This window comes from Pseudorca crassidens, chromosome 9 (genome assembly GCF_039906515.1).
Source record: "Pseudorca crassidens isolate mPseCra1 chromosome 9, mPseCra1.hap1, whole genome shotgun sequence".
NCBI lineage: Eukaryota > Metazoa > Chordata > Mammalia > Artiodactyla > Delphinidae > Pseudorca > Pseudorca crassidens.
The window spans coordinates 53,479,343-53,502,048 of record NC_090304.1 but is presented as its reverse complement, the minus strand read 5'-3'; the positions used below and the strand labels follow the sequence as shown (position 1 = coordinate 53,502,048).

General features: G+C 44.0%; 2 protein-coding genes and 1 long non-coding RNA gene across 8 annotated transcripts in view; 1 reads left to right on the top strand and 2 right to left on the bottom strand.

The window, feature by feature from the left end:
- NEU3 (neuraminidase 3) overlaps window positions 1–12,641 on the bottom strand; it is a 26,881-nt gene extending 14,240 nt beyond the window's left edge. The window contains exons 1-4 of one of the 6 annotated variants that reach the window (XM_067750348.1): window positions 12,105–12,639; window positions 5,218–5,352; window positions 4,660–4,779; window positions 4–215 (exon numbers count right to left, since the gene is read on the bottom strand). In XM_067750348.1, the coding sequence (XP_067606449.1) occupies window positions 4–215; window positions 4,660–4,684 (237 nt within the window). In that variant the 5' untranslated portion in view covers window positions 4,685–4,779; window positions 5,218–5,352; window positions 12,105–12,639. Of the gene's footprint in view, window positions 1–3; window positions 3,652–4,659; window positions 4,780–5,168 lie in introns of those variants that run through there. The other 5 variants (XM_067750350.1, XM_067750347.1, XM_067750351.1 and 2 more) reach the window with 5 other exon arrangements.
- LOC137230617 (uncharacterized) overlaps window positions 4,432–22,706 on the top strand; it is a 21,392-nt gene continuing 3,117 nt past the window's right edge. The window contains exon 1 of the long non-coding RNA XR_010946188.1: window positions 4,432–4,882. This is a non-coding gene — a long non-coding RNA (uncharacterized lncRNA). The remainder of the gene's footprint in view (window positions 4,883–22,706) is intronic.
- Window positions 15,948–22,706, bottom strand: part of SPCS2 (signal peptidase complex subunit 2) — a 24,560-nt gene continuing 17,801 nt past the window's right edge. The window contains exon 5 of the mRNA XM_067750354.1: window positions 15,948–16,729. Coding sequence (XP_067606455.1) covers window positions 16,543–16,729 — 187 coding nt within the window. The 3' untranslated portion in view covers window positions 15,948–16,542. The remainder of the gene's footprint in view (window positions 16,730–22,706) is intronic.

Genomic DNA, 22,706 nt, shown 5'->3' with positions numbered 1-22,706 from the left:
CACCTGTACTGAGTGCCCAGTCCTCAACCCTCGCCTCAGCACCAGGTGGAGAGCATCCTCATCCCTGCTCGAGGAGCGCTTCTCTGCAAAGGCCAGGAAAGTGTGGGTAGGGGGCACATAGAGCAAGGCTGGGATCCGGTAGGTGACCCCTCTCTCGTCCTCCTGCTGGAACAGAGGGCTGTTGAAGGAGCACGATGTCATTTCTTCCATGACCTCTGCAAGGATAGGAGGCAGATAAACGTGTGTCCACATTCAAATGCTGGCTTGTATACAAGTTCTGCTCTATCATTCCATTTCTGGAGATCACTGGGAGGCAAAGATGTACTCAAATGTTTATTTTTTTATACAAAAGTAACATGATCTCAATAGTACAAAGCATAAAATAGGCACTCTCATTTAACAGGTCTATCCTCCAGACTCTGTGGGAATCCTATGCAGCCTGTGTCAAGTGTCTCTCCAGAGAGATTCTGTATGTGCTTCTGCCGAGCATTCAGAGGTATTACCAGTCCGGATGGTTTCTAGTGTCAATTTCTTGGCGTGGAGTTTTTAGGCCATTCAGGGAATATAAACATAAACCCAAATCCATATGAGGGAATGGCTGTGGTTAAGAATTCTCCAGGCAGGTAGATGCGGATGATGTGTGCAAATTGGTCTCAAGTGATTCTGAAGAAATATTAGACACACACACTTATGTATATGTGCATGTATGTATGTATGTATGTATGTATGAAGAGACAAGGACAGAGACAGAGAGAGACAGAGACATGGAGGAAATGATATAGCAAATGGGGTAAAATGTTACAAATTGGTAAGTCTGTATGAAAGTTATATGGGAATCTTTGTCCTGTTTTTTTTTTTTTTTTTTGCGGTACGCGGGCCTCTCACTGTTGTGGAGCACAGGCTCCGGACGCGCAGGCTCGGCGGCCATGGCTCAGGGGCCCAGCCGCTCCGCGGCATGCGGGATCTTCCCGGACTGGGGCATGAACTCGTGTCCCCTGCATCGGCAGGTGGACTCTCAACCACTGCGCCACCAGGGAAGCCCTTGCTTTTTTTAAATAAATTTATTTATTTATTAAAAAAAAAAGAATTCTCTAGGCAAACTTTCCCCTTCTATTGGAGCCTAGAAGAGGCAATCTTCTTTGTCATCTCTGTCAGTCGTAAGATTCCTTTTTCCTTCTCCATTTGATCAGAGGATACAGATTTTCAAGGCATCTAGCTTCATGCGGGGATCTCACTTCCAACCAGAGTCAAACCCTGGTGGGCTCATAGTTTCATTCACTGTAACAGCAGGTATATTAAAGCCCAAGCTTCTAGGTAAGTGGGACATGCAAACATCTAGGGCAGCTGAGGTCAGGTAAAGGGGCTAACTTCTCCAGTTTTCAGTTTACTCTTGGTTTTTAGGCCTGGGGATTTCTCTTACTTTCTTGCAAATTCAGTTATAAAAGACTTTGTTATATTTATCCACCATTTTATAGGTTAGCTAGCCTGCCATAATGCTGAAAATGGACATCTCTAGGTACATTTCTCAAAGAAAATCAGGTGTTCAACTTCTCAGAGGCCCAAAAAGGGAATCCAATCAGACAGACAGAACCAAGCTTAGAATTATTATATTTTCTCTCACCACCTGTCATCCAAGCTCTGTCTTCCAAATCACTTGTAAAAATAATCAGGCTGTGAAAATGAGGCCCATAAGGCCTTACTCATTTATTTAATAAATATTTCTGAGTGCCCACTCAGAAAGTTAGACCATAAGGTAGGTGCTGAGGAGACAAAGGAATCAGAGGTCCCTGCCCTCAAGAAACCCACATCCAGGTGAGCGAAACAGACATATACATAGACAATTACAATATCATGCAGTAAGTGCTGCTTTAGAGGTCAACATGAGAGCATGCAGGAAAAGAGAAAAGGGCAACTGTCTAGATGAAGGCAGCAGCGGTGGAGTTTTGGAGGGGTAATAAGCCATGGGATCTCCTGTCTCACATCCTTATACTCTGGGCCTGGAACATTCAGATAGGCAGACCTCACTCCCTCACCTTTAGCTCTATTCAAACATCATCCAATCAGTGAGGTCTTCCCTGACAGCTCCCTTGCCCCTCTCTATCCCATTTTCCTGCTCTATTCTCCATGCCACTTACCATCACCCGTATATTATACTTATTTAATATACCCCACAGAATAGAAATTCCATGAAGGGCAGGGATATGTCTGTTTTATTCCCTGATATGCCTCTACACCTAGAACCTTGTCTGGTAATTCACAGGCACTTGACAAATATTCATTGAATGATTGAATGAATGGGTGAGCTGGATCTTAAAGGATGAACAGTGGGTTATAGCCAACTGAAGGGTGAAAAGGAGAAGGGCAGAGGGAGTGGATGTGAAAAGCCTAAAGGTCACAGAAAACACAGTGAGCTGTGGGGACTCGCAGTAATCCAGTAGACTACAGTGGAGTGCAAAAGCTGTGAGCAAAGGTAGGACTGAAGGGGTCAGGTGAGTGCAAATCCTGGGAGGCTTTGATACCTTATTAAGGTGTTTATTCCCACAGGTAGGGAGCCACTCTACAGTGTTTGGCAGAGGAATGTCAAGATCAAGTATGCATTTAAGACCTCTCTCTCAGGTAGCCTTCGGGGCAATGAACTGAAGGGGAAAGTTGTACTGCTTTGGGCTACAGCCTCATAGTGTCAATCAAGACAAGCTTTGTCATTGACAGCATATGAATGATTTATTTAGCATATGAATTCATTTAGCATATGAGTAATTCATTTCACTAGTTCCTAACCTAAAGCGAGAAGAATCACAGCTCACTGTCTGAGGGGGTGGGGAGGTGGCCTCCTGAGTCCGGAAGAAAAGCCTCCCCTCATTCCAATTCTGGGCTCTCAGTTGTCTTCCTTACACCATACGTGAGCACACCTCTCTCCCCAATTCAGGCTCTCCTGCCAGAGGGTCAGGCTTTCTTCTAAGTAAAGATCTGCCCCTGGGCCAAGCTAGTGTAATGGTTTAGAACATAAGGTGTGGACCAGGCCAGGACTGCATGAACTTGGGCATGTTATTTAACTTCTCTATGCTTCTGGATCCTCATTTATAAGATTCAGTAGAATGAGTGAAAGAATTAAGTTAAAAAGTTTAATTGTCTGTTACAGGGCCCATGACACAGTATGAGCTCAATATAGGACAGTTACTATTTTTAGACTGTCAATCACTACATATTCTAGTTTTACTCCTTGAAACCTGTGGAGGAGGATGATGATAACGACAACCACAATTACAACTCCCCTTCTTAAAAGTATTTGAATCCCTCTGCACCTCTGGGAGAGGTCATATTTTAAACTCTTATAAGATATATAAGTTAATATCAATACTATTAATCATCAGCCAACACATGATTATTGGTTAACACCAAAACAGGATGTCTCTGGGTAGTAAGAAGAATGAAACACAGAATAAGCATGGGAATGGGCAGGGAGGACTAGGAAAAAAGAAAAGGAGAGGAAGTGAAGAGAGCACGTAAGGAGAAGCACAAGTTCTTACTGTGTGACCTTGTGCTAGTTAATCTCTCTAGGTCTTGGATTCCTTGCTTATAAAATGTGGATGACAATAATACCTACCTAAGATGACTGAATGAAGAACCACTCAAAAATGTTTTATAAACTTTAAAGCACTATGTAAGTAAAAGTATTATAAATTCAGATGTCTTCACAATTTCACTTATGGCTTTGCTATCACTATAACAATTAGAGTCCCTAACATTACTTTTCATTAATTATGCTGATCATGTTGATGACAGTGGTAACACAGGTGGTGACTCTGGCATTGACACCCAAACTGTTTTGCACAAACCATAAGCCGGGAGCTAGGGATAGAGAAGAATCAGATACAGTTCTGCTCTGGAGTTGTTCATTTTAGCAGAGGACTCAACGTGATTAACTGCCGCTCCATATAATCACCTTTCAATCAAGCCCTCCCTGCTCTCTCACTGGAACAAAGTATAGTGTAGCATGGACTTTGAAGACTGACTTGGCTTTGACACTAGCAAGTCAAATTCACCTCTGAACCTCAGTTTCCTCACTTGTAATGGAGATAATATCACCTATTTCTCAAGCTTTCTCAAGTGTAACTCCGCAGACTCCAATTAATCCAGAGCGCCAAGCAGCCTCCAGTGAACCCCAGAAGGAGGCCTTTCTTTATTCACCCCTAACTATTAATACTTAAGGAGCACCCATCACACGTCAGGCCTTTGAAGATCCTGTGGTCCAAACCCTTCTCATGGTACACATGGGAAAACTCAGGCCCACAGAGGGGAATAAACTCCTCTAAGGCCACTCAATGAGTCAGTAACAAAACCCGGACCAAGGCCCAAGTCTCCTAAGTTTCAGCTCAGGGCTCTCTGCTGCCCACAGACCCCCTTTAGTAAGAAGGGTTTTCCCAGTCTCAGATCCCTTTCATCTCTAAATAAGTTTGGCTTCTGTCGAAGGAAAACAAAAACAGACCTAGCCAAAAATACTTTCTGGCTCTGTCTGAGACCCTAGCCAACTGGGGTGTGTCTGACCCAATATTCCCCGCAGACTGGATTCCCTAAGCCCAGAAAGTGCTGCCAAACCTGTCCCCAGAGTCACAGCGCCCCACGTTTTGGGGGGCTCTCCAGTCTCCCAGCCCCACTCACCTGCGCGGGACCCCGGCTCCTCCATCTCTCTTGGGGTAGGTCTGGGCGCGGGGTCAAGCCCTCACGTCTCGGACACTGAAGCCTGGGAGAATGACCAACGCTGGGGAGACAGGAAAGGGACTGCGGACGCGGACACAAACCACGAAAAGTAAAGAAGCAGGCCGACAGAGACCTCGAGAGGCCGGCAGCGGGGCTGACAGACCCAAGACACCGAGAAGAGCAGGTAGGAAAGCCGGTCCCGGACGCGCAGAGGCCGCAGCCGGCCTAAGGTTGGGACAGGCCGTAGGCTGAGGCGGAGAGTTAGCCCCGCCCCCTCGGGCCATTTCAAACAAAGCTCCACCCCTCTCCTTCCGCTGCCCGGTCCCTTCGCGGCCCAGGCTGGGATATCCCTCCTCTCTCTGGGCCCCAGTCCCGACCCAGCGGTGCCTTAGGATTTGCCCCTTCCTCTTCCACCCCCCCGACCACCACCCCCTCCAATGGCTGCGCAGCTCCCTGGCTTCGCCCCTCACCCCTCCATTCCGCTCCTCTGTCTTCGGTCCCCTTTTCCCACGCTCGCACCTATTGGTTGCCGGTCTGTTGATGGGTATCACGCTTAAAACTTCCCTGGACAGCTTGAGTGTGGAGCGAAGGTTCCGGGCCTCAGAGGGGACTCAACTAAAAGGTCCAGAGATTCAGAGCATTGGGCAACCCACCCTTAAGAAAATAAAAATTATATTTATATGTGTTATTTTATATATGTATATATTTTTTGAGAAAATAATAGTATTAGGTTACGACCCGCTGAATAAGATAAAAACCCACAAGTCCACATCGATATGCACAACTGAATAAATATTATAAACAGGGGAGAAAGGAAAGCTCTTCCTATAGTAGAATTTCAATTTATGAAAGTAGTCCATGCACAGGCTATTTGAACATATTACGGTTTATGCTAAACACCTGCTTTCCTTCTGAGAGTCTGGAATTTTGAAACATGCTGGGAAGAGAGTGCCCACGTGGCACTGTGGGTGCTGAGTCTCTAATGGGTTCTCTAGACAGAAACATGGCACACATGCTGCATTTGTGCTGGGGGAAAGTGTGTGCTCAGTGTGATCTCTCATGAGAGGGAGAGAGCATAAGAAAGCCTATACATGGATTCTTTCAGACTCAGCCTGCAGTCCTTTTCTCTGATGATCCAGTGTGTGTCCATACTAAATACATTGCTGTAATCAATCTTAGCCATGAGTACAACTATAGCCTAGTGCTGAAACCGTGTAACTCCAACTGGGACTTGAACCCACCGGCCGGGACTCAAACCCAGCCAAAATCCAGATTGGGACTTGAACCCATGGTCTTTTAACTGAGATCACACACCTCGTCTCAGGACTTAATGAAGCTCAGGTTCTTGATGTCTCATCGCAGAAAGAATTCAGTGAGAGACAAAGTCAGAGGTAAGACGTGGATTTATTTGGAGAGAAACACACTCCACAGAGTGTGGGCCATCTCAGAAGGCGAGAGCAGCCCCAGGGTATGGGGTTGTCAGTTTTTATAGAGGTGGGTGATTGCATAGGCTAATGAGTGGGAGGAGTATTCCAGGTATTTGGGAGAAGGGGCGGGGATTTCTAGGAATCAGGCCACTGCCTAATTTTTTACCTTTATGGTCAGCCTTGGAACTATCATGGCGCCTGTAGGTGTGTCATTTAGCTTGCTTATGTGTTACAATGAGCATATACTGAGGGTATAGTGGAAGTTGACTCGTCTGCCACCTTGGACCTATTTGGTTCTAATCAGTTTATGTTGTGTCCTCGGGTTATGTTATTCTTTTAAAGGTTGTGCCCTGCCCCCTTCCCTCCTGTTTCAGTCCTGTGAGTACTTCTAGCAAATCTCTGAATCTAGGGCTGAATCTGAATCTTGGGAACGCTCAACCAAATACAATATATAAAGTTTTAAAACATGTAAAATAATAATAGTATGTATTGTTAGTGGACACATGTGTGAAGAAAATGCAAAGGAATAAGAAACAGCAAATTCAGGATCATAGTCATTTCTGGGAGTGCAGGAAGTAGGGTGTGATTAAGAAAACCCAAGGGACTTCAATTGTATCGGTAACATATTTTTTAAAGGTGGCAGTGGGTTCATGGGTGTTCACTTTATTATTCTTTAAGCCTTATTATTTGTCTAAAATATTTCATTTTTAAAGATTGGTTCATACAAAGTCCTAGGGTTTTTCACCAGACCTCTCCAAGCACACAATCACCAACTTGGATCACCAAGTCAATTTTAGAAAAATATCTAGAGCTAATGCCAAGTCTCTCTCAGTTCTTTGCTGGTCTCAGTCTAATGCCCGAGGCAGTGAAGTTTAGTAGCAATCTCTATATTTGGAGGTGAAGCGATCTTGACTCCAATCCTGACTTCCCACTTCCTAGCTGAGTAAGCTTGGCAAGTTGTTTAACTTCTGTGCCTCAGGTTCCTCATCTGTAAAGAGGGCACACTTGGCCCCACTCCTCATCCATAGCTCAGATCAAATACATTTCATTTCCTGTATAAGGACCTTCCAGGCCTCCATGCTAAACAGTTATTCCTCTTCTGGCCTCCACAGCACTTTGTACAGATGGCTTCTGATGAATTTTCTGAGTTTGCCACTTCATCGGCTACTCTGATTAATCTGATAGAGATGGAACCAAATCTATTCTAATGGTCTCATACAGCATTTAATTAAGGATACTATCCAAGTATACATCCAAGCAACAGGATGAGACCAATCTGCAGAATTGACCTCAACCACAACCAAGGGCCTGGACCCAACCAGCTGGAAAAACAACAACCGAAAAACCAACCATAAGCCATTAAGATCTATCTTGGAAAGCCAGGTGGTATTCTCTAGTTTATGCATTGACCTGTACCCTGCCTGAGGCATTAGTCCAAGTACAGCAGGTTATATTAGCCATTGCAGACTTTGCCTTGGCTCACAAGGAAGTTAAGAACAATTCTATCATTCATAACCACAGTGGCCAGTGAGTTGAAGTTCACCTGAATGCCTTCCAGGGCTGAGGTATATTATTGATGGCTTCAGCTAAAGTCGGGAACGAATTTCATATCAACATTTCTAATAGGACGACTCTCAAGATAGGGATAACCTCCTGCAGAAGTGCATAAATGAATGGGTCACTCCTCCAGGAAGGTCCCCTGTGTAACCAAGGGTAGCCTCATGTTGGAGCCATCTCCACAGTCATCTGAAGGCTACATGATCTGCTGGTGGTGCTTCCTTAAACGCTTGAAGGTTGATCATGACCCTCCCTATGGTGGAAGACACCATGTTTTCAGGGAGGAAGGCAAGTTAATGCCTGGCTTCCACAAAGGAAGTATAGTCCTGGGGACATATATGATGTCCCTGTTTACAACTGCTGGGGCCTCCCAAGTGGGATCTACATCATTCAGGGGACACAGATTGACAATGTCCCTAATGTAAACCTCTTGCCCACCTGGTAGGCCTCAGAGTTCCCAGTTCATTTATTTATTTAATTTTATTTATTTTTGGCTGCATTGGGTCTTCATTGCTGCAAGTGGGCTTTCTCTAGTTGTGGCAAGCAGGGGCTACTCTTCGTTGCGGTGCGCAGGCTTCTCATTGTGGTGGCTTCTCTTGTTGCAGAGCACGGGCTCTAGACACGGAGGCTTCAGTAGTTATGGCTCACAGGCCCTAGAGCACGTGGGCTTCAGCAGTTGCGGCGCGCGGGCTCAGTAGTCACGGCTTGCAGGCTCTAGAGCACAGGTTCAGTAGTTGTGGCACACAGGCTTAGTTGCTCCATGGCATGTGGGATCTTCCTGGACCAGGGATCGAACCTGTGTCCCCTGCATTGGCAGGCGGATTCTTAACCACTGCACCACCAGGGAAGTCCCTCCCAGTTCATTTAGAATCATTGAAACCAGTCCTTATTTTTGGAAAGACTGCCTGATAGGTTAGTCCAACCTATCCCATGCATCCACGCCACAAGTCAGGTAGCATCTGTCCATTCCACAGGATGACTGAGCAATAGCTACAAGAATGAGGGTGAGGGACACATGTCTAGAGCCTGTGACATGTGTTTTTCATGAGACTATAGGAGCTGAAAGTCCACCTGATGTTTCTGATAAGACTTCTCCGTAGGTTAAAAGGAATGGTTAAAAGGAATCAAACTGTGGTCACAGCCATCTTGTGGGGGACAGCAAACCTAGCAGTTAGTTGAGTTTAAGGAGCTTGCAGTAGTTTGAGATAGTTGTACTAGGCCATTTTCCTTTGAGAGGAAGCCTCCAGGGTTGACTCTTTTTCCAAATGTTATGATCTAGGACTATGTCAAAGCAACAAGAGAATCCAGGTGGCTGACCCAGAATTAAATGTGAAGACTCTAGGCCTCCTTCTGGCTTAGCTGTCACCCGGGGGATGTAGCACCTAGGCTGGCCTGCAAATGCTATTAGGGCAAAGAAACATCATGCCCAACAATGGTCAGGGCATATACTAAATTTTCAAAATAAACCTGTACAACAATCCCCATCCCTTCTCATTCTGATCATTACTCAGTAAACAGCTGTGATAGTTAACTGTATGTGTCAGCTTGCCTGGGACAGATATTTTGTGTCAATTTAACTGGGATAGTGCCCAGATATTTGGTTAGGCATTATTCTAGGTATGTCTGAGGGTATTTCTGGAAGAGATTCCTATTTGAATCCGTAGACTCAGTAAAGCAGACTGCCCTCCCCGATGTAGGTGGGCCTTATCCAATCTGTTGGAGGCCTGAACAGAACAAGAGTTGGGGTAAGGGAGAATTTACTTTCTCGGCCTGACTGCTTTCAAGCTAGGACATCAGTCTTCTTCTGCTTCTGGAATGGAACTTACACCATTGGTTCTCCTGGTTCTCAGGCCGTTGAATTCATACTGGAACTACACCAGCAGCTCTCCTGGGTCTCCAGCTTACAGACAGAAGATCATGGGACTTCTCAGCCTCCATAATCATGTGAGCCAGTTCCTTATAATACATCTCTTTACATATACACAAACATATCCTATTAGTTCTGTTTCTCTGGAGAACCCTAATACAGCAGTAAAGAGGAAGTGATTGATCTGGGGACAGCCACATTCAGTGACCACACCGCCTTACCAAGATGTATTGACTAGAATGAGATGAGAGGTAGAATCAGAAATGTTTTGAGTACATTTTTTGAGTAGGCTGTTCCAACACTCAACAACACTATAAGCTTGTGGATGAAAGAGTGGAAGGTCCATCAAATACCTTGACTTTTAGCCCACTATTGGGTGACTTTTGCAATAAAAGGTGTACCATTGTCAGACTGCATATAGACAAGAAAAACATAAAGCAGATTGGTTTCAAGACCAAAAGTAGTGTGGTTGGAGTTAGTGGATTGGACTAGAACAACCCTGTAACCTGAAAAAGTGTCAAGAGTGGTGAGGCACTACTGGTAATCAGCCAGGAGTGGGTGGAGGCCATGCCCTGTGCTAGGTAGCCTCACTCATGGCTAGACAAACAGGAGTCACAAGTGTGGTATGCAGTGGTAGCCTCATAAGCCATTTAACTTTGTGCCAAGGCTGTGACGATGCATGTAATGCCATGTCTGGTGCGATCATGGATCCATTGGCAGCTTGATTGTAGTTGGCCCCCACTGAATAGGCCCCCACATAAATGACCCACACAGTTCAATTAATAGCTGTAATTCATTTCTATTTTGGGGCCCCAAAGAAGAGTATCTTTGACAGTCTGTAATCTTCCAAGTGACACACCAGAAGACCAGGCCTTTGGCAACAGCCAAGAGTCAGTGAAAATATAACCTGTCTGGTCCCCAGTAATACTGTCTAGGGTAAGAGTGACAGTTTTCAATTCAGCCCTTTGTGCTGATCAAGTCCTTACTGTAGTCAGTCTTCCAGAATTGTCACTGGACATCAACAGCTTTCAACTTAACTGCAACATCATGAATCAGGCCCAGGAATTTGATTGGAGAAATGCCTTTGGATCAAGGACCCCAGTGAGTCAGTAGTTTTACTTCAGGCAGCCAGGTGGGACTACATTTCCTCCGAGGGAGTAGCTGTCACTTTTTCATGTAAAACTAAGATGGTGAGGCTGGCTGCATCCCAGAACATGCCATTTCCTCTTGACTAGGGGACTGCTGGGCTCCTTTTTTTTTTTTTTGTCTGTGTTGGGTCTTCGTTGCTGTGCATGGGCTTCTCATTGCGGTGGCTTCTCTTGTTGCAGAGCACGGGCTCTAGGCGTGTGGGCTTCAGTAGTTGTGGCACACAGCTCACTAGTTGTGGCTTGTGGGCTCTAGGGCACAGGCTCAGCAGTTGTGGTGCACGGGCTTAGTTGCTCTGCGGCAGGTGGAATCTTCCCAGACCAGGGCTCGATCCTGTGTCTCCTGCACTGGCAGGCGGATTCTCAACCACTGCGCCACCAGGGAAGGCCCTGGGCTCCTTTTTGTTAGTTGTCAAATCTGAGTTAATATGGCCCAAAATGGGGATGCTAGGCCAGAGTTGTGAGGCTTCTATTCGTCAGGTGTTTAGTTTCAGCAGTAGCTCTGTAGTAGCCTAACAGCTGTCCACCTTTTTAAAAGGAGGCACTTGGTGCCTGCAAAGTACACTGCTGTGCTGGGAAATGGCCTGAGTACTCCAGCAGTCACCAGGTTTTCAACTAAATCTGTGGCTTTCATCTTTCCTCTTAGAATTCTATATTATTTTTGTTAGACTACCCAAGAGGAGACAGGGGTCCCTTCTCTCTATGCAGTAGTAGCCGCAGAATGGGAGACTTAAGAGCATTCACAGTTCAATCAAATGTCCAGTTGCTCTCAATAACACATTCATGCGAAAGCCACAAAACATTAGTACATTGAATCCGTTTAGAGGCTCCCTCTACAGGTCGTTTTAATTTTCCTTTCCCATTGCAAACTGCGTCCAAACCTCACCAGCTGGATTCAGGTACTTTCCCCCCATCACGGGAACCCAAACCAAGTAGCTGAAAATAGGTATGTTGCAGGCCACAGCCACAGCCACCAAGAGACTCTGCTCTCTCCCAGCCAAGAGTGTGGGGACATCACAGGAGTGGGAGAGGCTAACCTACAGGCTGGGTCCGTGAGAACTTTGCTCCTGACTCCTCCTCCAGGGTCAGTGCTGCCTCTTCCTTTGTGTACCTCTTGGCTCCGATAAGCACCTGCAGCTCAGGGACTGTTATTTTGGGGTTTTTTGCCCCCCTGTACACCACTGTGCATCTGCCTCACAGTCCATGGCACTTTTGACCATTCCTGTACCCAGGGCTCCCTGTCCCCATGGGGCGAAGGAGGATGGTGACTTACTTATATTCAACAGAGCTAGAAAAGAGGAATCCCTCCCCTCCTTAAAGATCCCCCAGCATACACAGTTTCTTTCCTTAAAGTAGGAGAGGGAGCAAGAGGGATCAGGTCATGTACTTACGTTTGCTTCAAGTGGTTACCTGCTTGGACTCCTAATGGTTTGGGTCCACTCAAAGCTCTACATCCTTATTGCTGACACCACTTATTTCACCTTTGGGGAAGCCTTTACTCATCAGTCAGCCATACTACCTTCAGCTGGGGCCACAGGCTTGCTGCCTCATTGCCAAAACATCCTTTCCTCCTCCTGCCCCAAAGAGAATGAGCAACAACCTAAGTACCAGTTGGACAATGTGTTTCAATCCTACCTCTCACTGCTCAGCCTCAAAACATTCATTAACATGTAGGACAACTAGGGACGCTTATTCCTCTCCTCGCTCAGCAACATTTGCTACCAGACCCCAGGTTATCTTCTCATATCCTCACCTGGCCCATGACCTTTCTCTTCTGGAAAGCCTTGTCTGTCAGGATCCCATCCTTGTTACCAAACTGTCAAGAGTAGTCTATGAAGGATCTCAAATTTTATCCTATTTGCAGACTAACAAGTTAACCTATTATTTTTTTCATGGATACTGGCAGATGACATGAGACTCCTGGATCAAAGAACTTTATTACTTATAGCGCAGCAAGGAGCAATGCCAGTTCCCCCTACCCCCCGCCCCAGCAAAAGTGACGCAGATAGGCCTTGATGGATGCCTACACGTGCAGTGGGTTGTGTCATGGGAAGAGAACCCTGAGCTCGGGGGAGTCAACACTTACAGTGAACAGTGGGCAGACTTGCTCCCAGGGAAGAGACATTACCTCCTCTCTCAAGATGGCTCACTATCAACAGAACACTGAGATACAGCCCAGGAAAAGAGTGGTCAGGGTCTTGCATTCATATGAAGCAAGAACGTGCAGGGATGCTTAGGGCTCATGGCAGATTGCCTCTCCCAACACTTTCTCATTCTCCAGTGGGTCACCTTTGACAGCATTATAAACCAGATCCAGGGCACTAAGAGCCTGAATACTGATACTGAATACTATTCAATACTAATCAGCAGTTTCCCAGAGGAGTTTGTCAGTCACAGGGAAATCTCCCCCAAAGAGCCAAAGCTCCCTTACAGCAGCCAAGACCCACTGCAAAACATTCTGAGACCTTTACTGTTGTCTCTGGCTGGATCTAAGGTTGGCACGATAAACTGCAGGAGGGGGCTGGCTGCCAGACAGTCTAACAGCTGCCATCCCTCCTCACCCAAGCAAACCAGCCAAAGTTCTAACAATTCACCTGGTTTCTGTTCACAGAAGCAGGGAACTTCCCTCCTTTCATGCTTGTGTAGGTGTGTGTCTCTGTAACTGCTGTCTGAAAGGAAGAGGAATCTGCTGCCCACCAGGGATGAATATTAGTGTCAGTAGTTATGATGGGGCAAAGCCGAAGGTGACTGCCAGATTAGTCAGGAAGTCCTCCTGTTCAGGGGAAAGTGAGCACCAAGCAGCACACCTTCCGAGCAATTGTCTTTGAACCTACTTCCCAGTACTAAGAGCCTACAACCACCTCCCTAATCCTCATTAGCAGGCAATAATATATTTAAAACATTATTCTGAGAAGGGGGTCATAGACAACACCAGACTGTCATAAAAGATCCATGGCATAAAAAGAGGTTAATTATCCTCATCAATTATTCTTGAATAATTGTGGATATCAGAGGAGTCACCTGAGCACATGTGCTTTCAGGCTGGATTGTTACGAATATTCTATTTAATAACATTAGAGGCTGTCAGTGGGGACAAGATATTTTACAAAAAAAATTGTGATATTAGCAGTTTCCCCAGGTAACTTCCATCAGGGAGACAAAGTTTGGGAAGGGGTATCTAGCCACAGGAGTGGTAATATGATAGAGAGTTGGTGAGAGAAAGCTCTAAATTGAGTGGGAACTTGGACCCAGAGAAAAATACAACTTGTGTGTACTCAAAGGACTTTTGCATTTTCTTCCATTCCCTAAGGTTGTTCTGAAGCAAAAAGATTGTTTCTAAAAATACATACACCACCAACTGTCAAATAAACATTAGCAGCTCAAATTTACAAATAATGAAAAACACAGCTGTCTTTCCCCACTCTCCTCAGCAGTCTTAAATACTTGGAAGACCTAAGTTCTTCCTCGGCAGGTGTGAGGAGTTGAGAGTCAAGAGGAAAATGTGATGGATGTCAGTTTCCTGGTGGAAGGGTGCTACAGACCTACTAAAGAGAGTAAAGAACAGCCCAGCGACATTCAAAACTGGCTGGAGTGACCACTCAGTTGATGCATGTGTCAAAAGCCGGCTACAGGTGCTCTGCAGCCTCCCAAATTGCACCCATGCTGAGGCTTGAGCCTGTTCAAGTGATAAACTATCACTTGAAATTATAGGAAACTATCCTAGAATACCACAATTGGGTAGGTGGGTGGGCTGGGGTGCACGCAGGATGACCGCATGGCTGGGCTACTAACCCACTTCTTTCTTTATCAAATGGATACCGCCTCAACTGGTCAGGGAGAAACCTTAAGATAGCCATGCAGCCTAAGAAATCTCAAAGTGGGGTTTATGGGCAGATTTAAGGGATTATAGCATTCATATTCTTTGTAATCAGAAATGTTTTAGGGCTTCCCTGGTGGCGCAGTGGTTGAGAGTCCGCCTGCCAATGCAGGGGACACAGGTTCGTGCCCCGGTCCGGGAAGATCCCACATGCCGCAGAGCGGCTGGGCCCGTGAGCCATGGCCGCTAAGCCTGTGCGTCCGGAGCCTGTGCTCCGCAACGGGAGAGGCCACAACAGTGAGAGGCCCGCGTACCGCAAAAAACAAAAATGCATTTGACTTATGTATACTGACAGGGAACGTACCTAAGAAATATTAAGTTAAAAAAAAACAGAACATATTTCAACATAATTCAATTTTCATAAAAAAATATAAAATACATGTTTATATATGTAAAGAAAACGATATAACTGATGTGAAAGAATTCCAAGGAGTCATCATGGAGAGGGTTATTCCCTGTCTATATCCATGAGCTTTGGGGCCCCTGTGTCTAACAGTAACTTCTTCACTGTAAGAATACGATTATCTGATTACACTTTCAAAAGCTTCAAGTAGCTGACAGAATAGAATTTTCACCTGGGGGCGGGGGGGAGGGGGAGAGGAAACTAGAAGCTCAAAGAATTACACGGCCTACCCAAGGTATATGGAAACAGAGTATAGAATCCAAGGCTTCAACTCCCTGTCTAGTGATGTTCTACAGTCCCCTACTGCGTGGTGCTAAATAGGGCAACGTTCCCAAGTCAAAGAGGAAAATGTGATAACTGGGATTTCTTATAAGCTGATTATAGTTTTAGGTACCAGGCTCAGCTGGAATTGTATTTACGTAAGACTAGACGGACAATATTCCTATAGGTCACAGGATCTGGGCAACTGCCCAGTTCTTCTCTGACCATAGTGGGAAAATACTAGAAACGGTGCTGCTCACAACTCTGGAGCCAGACACAACAGGTTCAAATCCCAGCTCTAACATTAGCCTTGTGACAAATTATTCAATTTTTGTGCCTCTGTTTCCTCACCTATAAAATGGAGATAATATCAGTACCTACTTTCTTGGGACAGTTGTGAGCACTAGTGAGTTAATACATGTAAAGTACCTGGCACAACGTAAGTACTGAGTGTCATCACTGTTACCACTGGAAAGCTAGCAGTTCTTCACCTACAGGTTCTCAAGGGCCTCTGACCAGTGAAACAGCCTAGGAACAAAAGGAACCTATAGCAGTAAAACTGTTAACATGTGCTGCTCTGTTCCTTCCATCAAGACTATGACTCCATTTTTTCACATCTTCTTTCCTTTTATTGAAAAAAATTTTAGAAAATGGCAGTTGATAAAGGGCACAAACAAATCAACAGGGATATACTAGTGGAAAACAGACAAAATAAAACTAAAAATGCCATTGGCTTCTTTAATTGGTTAAGAGCACAAAATGTAACAGGCAGAAAGTCTCTTTTAAACAAATTAAAAAGCTGTGGGTTTTTTTCCCCAATTCTCCCCAAGTCAGATATATACACACCCACAAAAATGGTGTGTGAAGGAAAACTGTCATACACAAGAAGTTGTATTCTGAATTAAGGGAAACAGCTGTTGAAATGGGAATTAACACAGTAAAGTCAGCAACAGGTTAACAGTTTAAAAAACTGAGTCTTCAAATGCTGCATGGCACAAAGCTATACTATATAAAGTACTGCTAGGTATGAAGGAGGAAGTCTGTATGGTTTTTAGCAAAAATGCTTTTCCAGAAAAGCAAATCAAAACAATGCAATCAGCAGACCAAAGAGGCTACAGCTAGATATCAGAGCTACAACTTCTCATATCTGAGCTAGAAAATTCTATTTATACAGAATGGACTAAAATTTCAAGACAAAACTGACATTTTTTACATTTCTTACTTTATCCATATTAAGTTCTGTTTCTTTCTCCCTCACCCCTCAATTCAGCATGATCCAGCCAAAAGATGGCTGCTTTTAGAAGTGGCTATTTTATTTTTCTTTCTGTGGCAAGACTGTCATGAAGCCTGGATATCTCAGGCTCATATGCATCCATGACCAGGGTCCCACTGTGGTCAAAAAATTTAGCAATGGATTTGGTGAACTCGGCTTCCCGTTGCTGCTTTGTTCTTCCACTGATGAAGGTCAGCTTCAGAGTGTATTTGTCATCGAACCTAAGCAAAGATAACAAATCAAAAACCAAACACAGACATTCAGCCAGTAACAACAGAGCACCAAGTGTTTTTGAAAAATAGGGCTGAGCTGGCTACCAGTGATATAGGGAACATACAACATTATCCTTTCCAGAAAAAAAAAAAAAATTCCAGGGCACCTTCAGGATAGAAGTTCTGGTTCATAGGCGTTGCCATGTCTTCCCTGATTTAATTACTATGTGCCTCCTTTACCTTGTCATAGATTGTTAAACCACACGGACCATCTTCTCTCACTGCTGGGCTTTGCTTCGTTGTTATGCTAGAAGAGTACTCCTAGTAGACACTTTGCTCCAGTCTCACTCATTAGTGAGACTAATTTGTCTGTAACAAACGTTCCCATTTGTTAAGTTCATACTTGGGCATGAACTTTTCTGGGAAAACCTTCCCAAACTGGGTTAGATGTCTTGCCTTTGTCATCCATGCACCGTCAATTAATAGTCAACCCAATTACTCAGTGCCTATCATCTGCTAGGTCTAATGACAGGCTCCTATGCTGTCAGTGAAATTACCTATTGAAATGATAATTACGTATTTTTGTTCTTCACTAGTCTCAGGGATTCTTCTTTTTTTTAAATTTTCACGTATCACTTGTGAAATTTATTTTTTAAATTTTTTGGCTGCACCATGCAGCATGCGAGATCTTCCCTGACCAGGGATCGAACCTGTACCCCCTACATCGGGAACATGGAGTCTTAACCACTGGACCACCAGGGAAGTCCCTGTCTCAGGGATTCTTGAGGGCAAGGATTTTGTCTTATTTTCTATTCTTAGCTTGGAGTTTGTTGGGCAATCAAATTTTTATTGATAAATGAAGAACCCTTGTTTTCACAGATGTTCCCCAATTCCAGGCTGCTCAGTCCTTGTTCCCTGTAATCAATCTAGTTCCAGGTTCTACCAGGTCAGGGATATCTTTTACTACATGAACTCCAGAGATCCCTTAGCTACACCTTAAGGTATCTTGAAGGCTTTTACTATCTCTACTTATTCAAGAGGGTTTACAACATCAACCCCTGGCAGGCTGACATTTCTCCCCGCAACTGCACCTGTTTCTGTCTCCATTTAATTAGAGCATATTCGGTGGACTGTCAGGCTGGTATTATCTTTAGAGGAAGCAGAGGCTTGAGCCTCTGCTTTTTTCTGCATGTTTAAAACAGGAAAAGCACCACCTATTTTTCAGGATCACTGTTATGGTTATAACAGTGCCTATCATTAACCAGTGCTCAAAAAAATCACAGCTCAATAAATTGTTGTCTAGCCAGTTACTTCCAACCTGGATAGCTAGGAGTAAAGGTCCTTGAATATTTTCAACACCTCAAAAATTTTTCTCAAGCTCTGATCAACTGCTGCTAACTGATATCACAGTAATTTTTGGACTTTTGAGCTCAGTTCCATGGCTCTGATGGCAGGACACGATCTAATGCATTTTTAAAAAGTTACTCATTAATTCAACAAATATTTATTCAGGACTAACCATATATGTCAGGCAGTTTTGGATGCTAAGGATATACATCAGTGAACACAACAGACAAATGTGTCTTTTGAGACTTTTATCTTGCTGTGTGAGGGAACAATAAAATAAAAATTATGATATTCTTTTAAATATGGAAAGTCTTCACTAAGCAGATGTTTGAGCAGAGCCTAAAGAGGTAAGAGAACAAGCTATCTGGAAAAAGAATATTCCAGGCAGAGGACACACTAAATGCAAAGGCCCTGAGGTAAGCACGTGCCCAGAATGTCTGAAGAACAGAAAGGAGGCCAATGCAAACAGAATGGAGAGGGACAGGATAAAAGCCACAGGAGATGCGGAGTGTGTGTCCATGGGTGTGGGGCTGCAGAGAATAGATAAGCATGGACTTCTAAGCTATGCTTAGGATTTCAGTCTTTATGTGAGAGGATTTTGCGCTGAGGATTGAGTTGATCTGCCTGATGTTTTAAAAGGATCATTCTGCCCACTGTACTGGAAAGAGACTGTGGGCAGGGAGAGCAGCTGCAGAGGTCCATTAGGACATTATTACAGTAACCTAATTGAGAGATGATGGCTGCAGTGGAGATACTAAGTGGTTAGAATGAATATAATTAGAAGGTAGAGCTGACAGAATTTGCTGACAACCTATTCAAAGGATTGAGATAAAGGAGTCAAAATGATTCCAGAGTTCTGGCCTGAGTCACTAGAAGGATGGAGCTGCCATCTATTTAGATGGGGAAAAGCAGGTTTAGGTAAGGGATAGCAGAGTTAGGTTTTGGATATGTTAATTTTGAGACGCTTATTAGGATATAATGTCAAACAGAAATCTGGGACATAGCTGGAGTTTGGAGAAGGTCTAGGATGAAAATACAGATTTAGAGATCTTCATCATTATAGAAGGTATTTAAAGTCCTGAAAGTCTGGATAAGATTACACATAGTAAGTGAATACAGATAGAGAAGAGCTGCTAGGAACGAGCACTAGTGGCATTTCAAATTCAGAGACGGGATAATGAAGAATCACACAGGACTCTAAGGAACAGAGACTAAGGTAAGAAGAAAATTAGAAGATTACAGTATCCTACAAGCCTACTTTAAAAAACAAATTTAACAGGGAGAGAGTGAGCCACTGTTCAAATGCTGCTGACAGGTCAAATACAATGAGGAAAGAGAAGTGAAGATATGCAAATCCAAGAGATGATGGGAGAAGAAAAAAGGGGAGCAGAGAAATGAGAAGACCATGTGAGGAGAATGTGTGAAAAGAAAAACAACATTTCAGGTGGGAGAAATTACAACATATTTGTATGCCAGGAAGAATAACCAAGCAGAGAGGGAAACATCAAGTAAATGAGAAGGGATAGAATCTAGTGGACAAATAGAGAAGAGGCTTCAGACAGGAACTGAGAAAGAAGGTAGAGTATGATGAGCACTGTGAGTGGATAACGATGGGAGAATTCTGACTGCTGCTATCTTCCCAGAAACAAAAGAAGCTGAGAGTGAAGTGGGGGAGGAGGGCAAGAGGTTTGAGGATAGAGAAGAAGGTATGAAAGATCCTCTAGGACAGTGAGAGAGTAACTGCACTACAGAAATGCCACGGAATCTAAGCTAGGTAAGGAGGAAGTGAGACAATGAAGAGAAGAGGACCAGGGCAAAGGTGGTAGGCTCAATGGATTATGCATGCCACTGGGGCTGAAGAACTGCTGGGACAAGAGAACAAGAAGGAGATAAACTAGAAAAATATAAAGCAATGGTCAAAGAGTGGGATACTTAAAAATGAAGTTATTGAAGGTAATTAGTTATCAGTAATAGCAAGATCTAGGGTATGTCCAGGGAAATAAGTATTTAAGACATGGCAGAAAACAAGATAATCAGAGGAGAGGAAGTAAAACTAAGAGGCCAGAGTACTGGAGTAATCATCTACTTGGATACTGAAATCATCAATCAAGCCTTCTGAAAGGAGTTATGTTAAAGAGAGTGCCAATGAGCCAGGAGCCACCTCTAAGGAAAGAGGAGTGAGCCTGTATTTCACTACAGCAAGAAGGAACAGAGGTGGCATATTTCCTTTCTACAGGCACCAACAATGTGGCAGTTGGTAAAAGTCAGCAGTGAATGTGAAAAAAATCAGAACCCTCATATACTGCTAGAAGAATTGTAAAATGGTGCAGTTGTTTTGGAAAACAGTATGGCAGTTCCTCAAGCAATTAAAAAGAGTTACCATATGATACAGCAATTCCTCTCCTAGGTATATTATATGAGAATTTGTCCACACAAAAACTTGTACATGAATGTTCACAGCAGCATTATTCTTAAAGGCCAAAAGGTGGAAATGACTCAAAGGTCCCTCAACTAATAAACGGATAAACAAAATGTGGTATATCCATGCAATGGAATATTATTTGGCATAAAAAGGAATGAAATATTGATAACATGGCTGAACCTTGAAAACATTATGCTAAGTGAAAGAAGCCAGTTACAAAAGATCACATATTACACGTGATTCCATTCATATGAAATAAACAGAACAGGGAAATGTACAGAGTAGACTAGTGGTTACTTCAGGTTGGGAGAATGAGGGGATAGGGAGATGATTGTTAAAGGGTACAGAGTTTCTTTTGGAGAGGATAAAAATGCTCTGAAGTTGACTGTAGGGGACTTCCCTGATGGAGCACTGGTTAAGAATCCGCCTGCCAATGCAGGGGACACAGGTTCGAGCCCTGGTCCGGGAAGATCCCACGTGCTGCAGAGCAACTAAGCCCGTGTGCCACAGCTACTGAGCCTGCGCTCTGGAGCCTGTGTGCCACAACTACTGAAGCTTATGCGCCTAGAGCCAGTGCTCCGCAATAAGAGAAGCCACCTCAGTGAGAAGCCTGCGCACTGCAATGTAGGGTAGCCCCCGCTCTCTGCAACTAGAAAAACCCTGTGCACAGCAACGAAGACCCAACGCAGCCAAAACTTAAATAAATAAAAGTTGACTGTGGTGATGGTTGTAGACATCTTTAAAAACACTAGAAACCACTGAACTACTTTAAATAGGTGAAATATGGTACAGGAACTATATTTCAATAAAGCTGTTTAAAAGATACTTAAGTCAGCATGTAAATAATGAAATCAAGATGTTGCTAGGGTCTAGAATTCTGAAACTCTGCTTTAGGGGCCTGGCACAGGGTGCAGATTTATGACAGCTGAGACCAAAATGGCAGCTATGAGTCCTGCCAGGAGATAAGAACTCAGGTGCAACGTCAGAATGAAGGTCTGCTCCTCCTTACAGATATCTCCACAAGCTGGTAATGAGAGGCTGTTTGGTGTTGATGCTATACTTACCTTCATATATGTGAGTAACTGTACTTAAAATTTGAGAGCCTACTATGTGCTAGGAACTATACCATGTGTTTTTAGGATAGTGACTGAGAGCATGAGTTCAGATGTGGCTAGATTCACTTTTGGGCTCTATAACCCTGGAATAATTCATTAAACCCTTTGGACCTGGGTTCTTATCTTTAAAATGGGTTGTTCTAAGGTTTAAATGAGACGGTGCAGTTGGCACAATACCTAGTATATAGTAAATGCTCAACAGATGCCATCTTTCATAATGCTTGGTATACAGCTGACCCTTGAACACTATGGGGGCAGGGGGAGGGTGTTAGAGGGTGTTAGGGGTGCTGATGCTCTGCGCAGTTGAATATCCATGTGTATGGAACTCATAGTCACTCCTCCATATAGGTGGTTCCTCTGTATCCACAGTTCCGAATCTGCAGATTCAACCAACCATGGGCTGTGCAGTACTTCAGTATTTACTATTGGAAAAAAAAGCCCATGTATAAGTGGACCCACGCAGTTCAAACCCCTGTTGTTCAAGAGTCAACTATATATACCAGTTGGCATCCTCACAAAAACTGTACGAATCATTTTTTACTCTATTAAAGCTCAAATAGTTTACCTGATATACGAAAAGTCACACAGCTAGAAAGAGACAAGCTGGAATTTGAACCCAGTTCTAGATACCTAGAAAGACCTGAGGTGTCAGCTGCACAAAGTTACACCCATTGCTGACTGAATTGTGCTTCTCTGAGTTGCCCAGTGCATTGTTTCAGAGATTCCTGATTGCACAGACTGCAGTCAGGATCACAGAAGACACAGAAGCTAATGGGGTTCTTCAAAGACAACTGACTTCATACCTTTGGCCTTTACAGATACATATATAGTTTATAGTTCTTCTAACTGGCTCAGTTTATTGGCCACAAGGAAAAAGAAAATCATTCTTTATTCTTCCACCAACGTACTTTCTCCCACAATTTATCCTCAGAGCACTTCTGTGATAATGGAATCTCAGAAGTGCAATACAAAGGAAAACCTTCTAGTTCACAATCCTTTCTTCATTTTATATGACTAGCACTATGATCTGCAAAGAGTAGGCATACAATAGTCTGTTGATAATGACTAACACCCAGAGAAAACCCAACAGCAGGATTTAAGA